Source organism: Priapulus caudatus, unplaced genomic scaffold (genome assembly GCF_000485595.1).
Source record: "Priapulus caudatus unplaced genomic scaffold, Priapulus_caudatus-5.0.1 Scaffold246, whole genome shotgun sequence".
NCBI lineage: Eukaryota > Metazoa > Priapulida > Priapulimorpha > Priapulimorphida > Priapulidae > Priapulus > Priapulus caudatus.
In genome coordinates this window covers 53,026-61,703 of record NW_014577307.1, presented here as the reverse complement: position 1 = coordinate 61,703, position 8,678 = coordinate 53,026, and the positions used below count along the sequence as shown (strand labels likewise).

Here is an 8,678-nt window from a genome sequence, read left to right as displayed (position 1 = left end):
CGGGCGCAAAGAAAGGGAAAGAGAGAGCGTCGAAAGAGAGCAGAGGAGGAAAGAAAGCGGAAGAAAGACAGGAACGAGAGAGAGACGAGAGTGTGTGTGATCGTTGTATGAGCAGAGTGAGATCACTGATTACACTTACTGTTGCTTCCAGTACTGTGAGCTTCCACAGCTTCGCTGACGTTCCGTGTCTCATCCCTCTGTTCAACGTCGCCTAAAACTCATCAATCATCTGCAACGAACAGCAAGCGTACGGATGTAGATATACTATCATAGATGATCGGTGCGGCGCTGTGTACGTCTGCTCAACATACATATTATAATAGATAAATAATGAACGCCGCATATACAATGGTACGCCAGGGTATGTGCCTCATCCATTGGTCATCATTTATCAAAATAACGTGTTTCCCTTCTGTTGTTGTCGGCTCTGACGAAGAGACATATGTTCGTCGAAAGCCTCAAGTATTAAAATTTTGACACTATTTCAATTTTTAAATTCTTCTTATCCCTTCCATGGGTGTCCGGTGCTTTGTTACTTATATATATATATAATATATATAATATATATATATATGATATATAGAATAAACAATTACTATAAAAGTAAAAGCACACAAGACACATGTGTAGATACGAAAATAAATTAGAAACAGAATTAAGTGTTACATGCCTAACACATTAATGTGTATGTCTTTCTACATTAATTTATATAGTATTATATATATATGCAGAAAAAAGCGATCGGCGTGACAGACTCACTTTACAGACAATTGTCAACTAAAGCGAATCTTTCTAAGGCATGTGGGGACTAGTAGACGGAACGAGTAATTAAGCTTAAGGCAAAGAATGTATCGGGAGCACAATGACACAACTGGAAAATGTGGCGAATCAAGTTGACCGACGCCCCCCCACCCCCCATACCTGCGCCGAGATGAATTGGAAACACCACTCCTATTCAAATTCCGGGATTAATTACAGCAACTGTACATTTAAGAAGAACGTTCCGCAATTCACGAGTACTAAAAACGAAATCACCAAGTTGTCAACGCTACTAAGAGCGGGTATGTTCATGCTATTGTTCGGCAGCGTACCAGACATGTCACGAGCAGGCGTCACAGGACAGGGTCCACCGTCTGCAGGTCATGGACAGCAGTCACCGGCAGGTCACAGCATGCTGACGCACAAGTCGAAGATATCGAACTGAAGCGTCAATGTATCAGCTGACAGGGACAGTTTCCGCTGGACGCGCGTCGCAAATGCATGGTGCGCTGTATCTTACGTGTGTAGTTTTGGTTGCCATTAGCTTACGTGTGTAGTTTTAGCGCGTAGCTTACGTTTATAGTTTTGGTGCGTAGCTTATGTGTGTAGTTTTGGTGCGTAGCTTACGCGTGTGGTTTTGGTGCGTAGCTTACGGGTGTAGTGTCTCCTCGTCGCGTAGCCTTACGTGTATTAGTTTATGTGTGCGTAGGCTTACGTGTGTCGGTTTTGGTGCGTAGCTTACGTGTGTAGTTTTGGTGCGTAGCTTACGTGTGTAGTTTTGGCGCGTAGCTTACGTGTGTAGTTTTGGCGCGTAGCTTACGTGTATAGTTTTGCGTGCGTTTAAGGCTTACGTTTGTAGCTTTGGCCGCGCTAGCTTACGATGTCATAGTTTTGCGGCTTGACGTTTAGTATGTCGTACCTTGTTTGTTGGCGGTCTTGATGTATCGTTTTGCGTAGCCTTACGTGTCTGTAGTTTTGGCGCGTAGCTTACGTGTGTAGTTTTGCTGGCGCGTAGCTTACGTGTATAGTTTTTGGCGCCGTGTCTTACGATGTGTAGGTTTTGGTTGGCTGTAGCTCTACGTGTTTGGGTTTTGTGCGCGTAAGTCTTACGTGGTGTATGTTTTGGTCCGTAGCTTACGTGTGATGGGTTTTTGGCGCGGTAGCTTAGTCGTGTGTAGTTTTGGGGCGCGTATCTTACGTGTTAGTGTTTTGCGCGCGCTGAGATTACGTGTTGTAGTTTTTGGTGCGTGAGGCTTACGGTGTGTAGTTTTTGGCGCAGTATCTTACGTTTGTGTTTTGGCGCGTAGTCTCTGTGTGTCTATGTTTTGCGGGTATCTTACGTGTATGGTTTTGGTGAATAGCTTGAGCGCTGTCATAGTTTTGGTGCCGTAGCTTACGTCGATAGTTCTGGTTGCGTTAGCAGTCTGGATCCACCTCATTCATCGCTTGTCCACCTCCTCCTCGTCTAGCTGCGCACAGGACGGTTGCTGTCAGTGTGATAATATAATCTGCCAACGACAAGATTAATTAACGTGCAATTAGTTTATTAATTACCAACACGCAGGTAGTACTAATGAGTAATAATTAATAAATTAATAATTAATACTCGAAGACAGCCCTGGAGATGTAATCGTTGAATCTGAATCATTCAGGGCCCGTGTCCAGCGCTTGGTAGCTAATTATAGTATTACTGCACAGTAAAGTAACAAACTACTTTATGAATACTAATAGGACAAGTGCTTATTACTTTCTAGAACAACGATATTTTTGACATGGGTGACGGACGATGCGACAAAATGTCTTTCCCATGATCATTTTTATTAGATTTCTCATAATACGTGCTTATTGTGTCCAGAGATGTACGGTCTGACTGCTCCGTCGGTTAGGTCCTGCTGGTTCGTCCCGTATCTAAGAACGTCGCTTCAGACTAGCGTAGCTTGTCTCGTTTGGGCCCTGTTAATTAGATATATGCCTACACATCGCAAGGCATGTTTCCACACAGCCTATTGTAGAAGTTAATTGCTGCCGCTGCTTGGCACACACACACACGCACGGCAGGCACGCACGCACACATGCACCCACGTACGCACGCCACATATTCCACGCCACCCTCTCGGCCTCTCTGAACCGACCCTTTTCTGCCTCACAGCACAAACTGAAGCATCACCCTCCCACGCTTGTCACCACTCACCTGCATAACGAGCAGGGCTGCCGTGACCTCGCTTGCACTCACCTGTGATTAACGAGCAGCTAGGTGACCCTCGCCGCACTCACCTGATAACGAGGCTGGTCTGGTGACCTCGCTGGCACTCAGCCTGATTAACGAGCAGCTGCAGTGACCTGCATGCTGCCACTCGACTGATAACGAGCAGCTGGGCTGACCTCGCCTGCACCTTCACCTTGATAACGAGCAGTGTGGGATGACCTCGCTGCACTCACCTGATAACGAGCAGCTGGGTGACCTCGCTGCACTCACCTGATAACGAGCAGCTGCGTGACCTCGCTGCACTCACCTGATAACGAGCAGCTGGGTGACCTCGCTGCACTCACCTGATAACGAGCAGCTGTGTGACCTCGCTGCGGCGCACGGGGCCGTTCCTGCCCGGTTTAGCAGTTGCCTGGGTCTGTGATTGCGACGAGCGTCTGAGGCGCTTGCCTGTGTTGACGCAGGCGTCGTTAGCAGTCCGGTTGATCGCCACCTCGATGCGTTGCCTCCTTCGCAGCGGCGCTCTGCCGACGAAACCGAGCGCTCTCAGGAGAGAGACGGAGGACAGTTTGATAGCTGCCGCACACTACACAACACACACACACCGCACAGGCCATCACACGCACGACGCACGCCCCGGTGCACACGCACACGCCACGTCACACACGCACACACACACGCACACACGGCTCACACATGCAACACACTGCACGCTATGCGTCCCCCCCGCTCCCACACCCTCACGCCACACACCAAACGCACGCATACCAGGCCGGCACACACTACGCCCTCTTTAGGCCGCTCACCACGTAGGCTGAATGTGAAGCCGGCTGTGGCCAGAAAGCTTGGGCTTGGCCTCTCAGTAGGCTGTACAGCTGCCATCCAGTTGAGCGAGCCACCAGGGCGCAGTGCAGTCGTTCGCTCGCGCGCCTCGTCTTGGCTGCCGTATTGTTGCTGATGCCGTACAGCGAAGCCTGCCGTAGAGATGCACAGCACGACGCTTTGACGGGCTCCGTTCGTCACGGCGACCGCGGCGGTCGGATTCGGGTCCGGTGGTGGCCGGCGTCGCCTCCGCCCGGCTTCTTTGCCTTGTCCGGCTCGCTTCTCCCTCTGACGTCCTTCTGTGCAACGACGAGATCCGTGGCGGACAGAGGATGCCGCCGCCGCGCGTACGGACGGACGGAAGCGATGCGGACGTGAGCGTGCGGGGGTGCGGACAGAGGATGCCGCCGCCGCCCGTACGGACGGACGGAAGCGATGCGGACGTGAGCGTGCGGGGGTGCGGACAGAGGATGCCGCCGCCGCCGCCCGTACGGACGGACGGAAGCGATGCGGACGTGAGCGTGCGGGGGCGCGGACAGAGGATGCCGCCGCCGCCGCCGCCCGTACGGACGGACGGAAGCGATGCGGACGTGAGCGTGCAGGGGTGCGGACAGAGGATGCCGCCGCCACCGCGCGTACGAACGGACGGAAGCGATGCGGACGTGAGCGTGCGGGGGTGCGGACAGAGGATGCCGCCGCTGCGTGTACTAACTACGACCACCCTCACTGCGCACGCGTAAACTAAGACCACCCTCTCTACTCGCACAAAAACTAAGACCACTTCCTCTACTCGCACAAAGCGAAGTAAACCTCTCTGCAACCATAAATTGAAACTTTACATTCCACTCACACAAACTGAAGCAACACTTCGCACTGCACACAAGCCAAGGCTCACTTCGTATTTTCCGATCGCCTGACATCTAGAACAACCACCGTAACCATGCGACAAAACGCCAGGGTGCAAAATTAACGGTAGTCCGGTAGTCAAAAACTACTAGATTTACACACGGACGAGTAGATTACAGTCAAAACTAGTCCGGTGGACTAGCTAACTTAACGTGACTCTATTCATTTTTGACTGACAAGGACGAATAAACTGATGATTTAATTTATTTATCTTTCCGGTAAGTTCTGATATAACCTCACATTAAATACGTTAACCCCCATTAATTGTCAGCTATGACTTAAAACTGATATTCTATATCAAGCACGTTGAGTAATTGATTGACATGGGCGCAGCTATGTTTGTAGCTGTGCTTTCGTGTAGATGGACACCACTCGTTTTTGCAAAACTAGCTATCGCAGAAGATCAGGATTTTTAATCAATAAAGAAAGAGGTTTTTATAAATGGCAATAACTTGTAAATGTTTTTAACCAGAATATTACAGTCAAATTGAACCTCTATCCAAAAAAACATTTGAACTACCAGAATTGCTCACGGACTACCAGATTACAAAATCTAGTAATCCATATGTCTACCAGGTAATAAAGGTTAATTTCACACCCTGAAACGCAACGACGTCTCGTACCCTCCCCCCTCATTGTAATCGCGCGAAATCGCTACTCGACAAAGAGCGCCACCTAGTTCGCTCGCGTCTCCGTTGCACATGATCGGGCTGGCGGCGGCGGCGGCGCGGCCGGAGGGCTGCGCGGTGGCGCGAAGCAGCATCGTGTATGACTTGACGCTGTGGCCGTTGTTGAGGTTGAAGCTGTCGCTGGGCACAGAGACGGCGCTCGTCGGGCCGGCATGGCTACCGTCCGGGTTGTATGGCACCTCCACCGACCCGATCTGTATGTGCTTGGACGGCGATGACACCTCCTGTGACAGAGACGTGCCGCGTCGGTTACACGAGCGGGCACGGGACGTGGCGTCAGAATTTCCGCCAGGATACCCTCCTGGGTACCCAAAGGGTAAAAATCCATGCCCAAAAATATTTCTAGGGTATAGATTCATACTCAAAGTTTTGAGTAAAAAATTACTTGCTTATGTATGTGAGCAATATTTGGAGTGAAAATGATAATATATGGTATTTTTAAAAAGATACATTAACAATTATTCGCATAATTTCACATTAATTCATTAAGAAAGTCACTGGTTTAAACATGATGCTCACTGGTTTAATGCACTATTTGGTATCCACTTAAGGTGGCCATTTGCCACTGAACCATTTATTCTCAATTAATCAATGAACCCGCCTCATTTTGGTCCTTACCCAAAATATATTTTCTGGTGGAAAACCTGGGCGCGCCTACGAAAATAGCTACAGACTAGGACGCGCAAGCTACAGAGGTGCGACAGTTACTGCGTTGTTGGCATTACCTTGCGTTTCTTGTGGCATATTTTCACGACTATGACTTCGATGGTCGCTGCTCCGTTGGCGACTGGAGGAGAATAAGAGCATTGCAGCGATTAAGATTGACGGGAATCGATAATCAAGTGAGTTTTCTCGCCTCGCAAAACAATATTATCGGTCGTTAAAAATCTTAAATCATATTCGCGATGAATACTTTCATAGTTGTTGTTTTTGCAAACTGTAATGAGAATAATATCAATAATCTCGCAAAGTGGAGATTATACAGTTACGCAGTTGAAAAGTCATGGAACAATCCAGTAATTACTATTCTCTGCAGGAAATTATCTTATGTATAGACCAAATTCATAATCATAGAATGGTATATAAATTGAGACAAGACTAATAACCTACTTTTTGTGTTTGAGTCATAAAACCCAAGGAAGATCAAGTTCATGAATCCTGACTTGATGCTAAAAAGGCAAAGGCCACGGGGATAAATAGACGGATACACAATATCGACAAGGAATCTGTTGCCAAACGCTTCACGCAACTATCTGTCGAGCTGCGAACTATCCACACGGTCAGCATAATTAACAGGAAAACAATAACTTGCAATATATGGGGCAATCTGTGCCTTAGTAAGAAATTTCGATCTATGCTATGACTATGCTGTTAAGTTTCACCTGGCTGTTTGGTACTAGACTCGGGTACCATGGTTACGCGCACGCGATTATTTACTGCGCACAGACGAGCACAACAACTACTGCATACAGGGCAACCACAGTTCTTCATATCTTGAGTAATAACTATAATCAAGGCTAGTGCAGTCGAACTAAAAGCTAGACCCGGTTATTGCAAATTGATTCCACGTATAACAGGAATATACATAAGAGTGCTTCGTCGATAACATAGGTTTGCAGGATTTCGTGACAAATGACTGAAATATCATCCAAATTGATCCACAAATATATTAACATTAGTCATTAATATATGAGAACGGTACGCATGCATGGACGCACGTATACAGACACACGCACATGCACGCATGTAGGCACACTCCCACACACACATACCCACACACCTACACAGACACACACACACACCCACTCACACACGCACCTACACACACACACCCACACACATGCACGCACGCACACGCGCATGCACAAACTACACACACACGCAGGCACTCACAAGTGCACGCACACGTACTCAAACACATACACACCATTCCGCCTTTGCGAGTTTTTCGTTCGTTGCTCTCTCTAGCAGGCTGTCTACTTGAAAACTTGCCCTGAAGAGAACAGCACCTCATAAGAACACCATTCTGCACACACACGACGACTTCTCAACACTTTGAACTCCCAGCTGACAGATAAACACACTTCACTCGACTACACTTTGATAGCAATGAGGATGAATTTCTCTGGGTAAAAACAGACGTTAACAAAATTTCGCGCTATTCCGTATTACAATAACCGTACAGAATGATTTCTAGCAAGATCACATTTAGGTAGGCATGCAAATTCTACTCGTGAAAAATATCTGACAGGAAACCAGTATATATATAGCTATCTGTTGCTAAAACTTATGTAAATCGATTGCAGTGCAGACGTAAGCACTCGGATCCTAAAAACCATCACGTTAGAATCGAGCCGACATTAATTGTAAGAAGAAGAAAGGTGCATTCTATATATATACGTGGTACTATTAGCGTTCTGCCCCAAGTAATTTCAGAAGGCATTTCATTAACAGAGAGATGGGGGAGGGCCCGGGAGTGAGTTGTAGCAATTGGAGTCAACTACGCGTCACACACAGGTAAACTCATAACAGGTAAACAGGTAAATGACACACAGGTAAACTCATAACAGGTAAACAGGTAAATGACACACAGGTAAACTCGTAGCAGGTAACTCTGACACACAGGTAAACTCGTAGCAGGTAAACAGGTAAGTGACACACAGGTAAACAGGTAAGTGACACACAGGTAAACTATTTATATATATATATATATATATGCAAAAAAGGCGACGTGTGACAGACTCACTTACAGACAATTGTCAACCTAAGGAATCTATTCTAAGGAGTGACTAGTAGACGAACGAGTAATTAAGCTTAAGCAAAGAATGATCGGGGCACATGAACACAACTGGAAAAAAGTGGCAATCAGTTACAGACGCCCCCCCCACCCCAACCTCGCGAACTAATGGAAACACCACCCTATTTCAAATCGGGATTAATTAAGCAACTGTACATTAGAGAACGTCCGCAATTCGAGTTACTAAAAACGAAATCACCAAGTGTCAACGCTACAAAGGGGTATGTATGCATTGTCGGCAGGTCACAGACAGGTCACCGGCAGGTCACAGACAGGTCACCGGCAGGTCACAGACAGGTCACCGGCAGGTCATAGACAGGTCACCGGCAGGTCACAGACAGCTGACGACAAGTCGAAGCATATCGAACTGAAGGTCAATGATCAGCTGAACAGGGACAGTTTCGCTGACGCGCGTGCAAATGACGTGCGCGTATCTTACGTGTGTAGTTTTGGTGCATAGCTTACGTGTGTAGTTTTAGCGCGTAGCTTACGTGTGTAG

General features: G+C 47.6%; 1 protein-coding gene across 1 annotated transcript in view; it reads right to left on the bottom strand.

The window, feature by feature from the left end:
* The window catches only part of LOC106807982 (polycomb protein suz12-B-like), a 29,100-nt gene that overhangs the window by 9,344 nt on the left and 11,078 nt on the right, over nt 1-8,678 (bottom strand). The window contains exons 4-9 of the mRNA XM_014810520.1: nt 7,310-7,375; nt 6,493-6,551; nt 6,108-6,169; nt 5,369-5,606; nt 3,772-3,939; nt 3,310-3,508 (exon numbers count right to left, since the gene is read on the bottom strand). Of these exons, the coding sequence (XP_014666006.1) occupies nt 3,310-3,508; nt 3,772-3,939; nt 5,369-5,606; nt 6,108-6,169; nt 6,493-6,551; nt 7,310-7,375 (792 nt within the window). The remainder of the gene's footprint in view (nt 1-3,309; nt 3,509-3,771; nt 3,940-5,368; nt 5,607-6,107; nt 6,170-6,492; nt 6,552-7,309; nt 7,376-8,678) is intronic.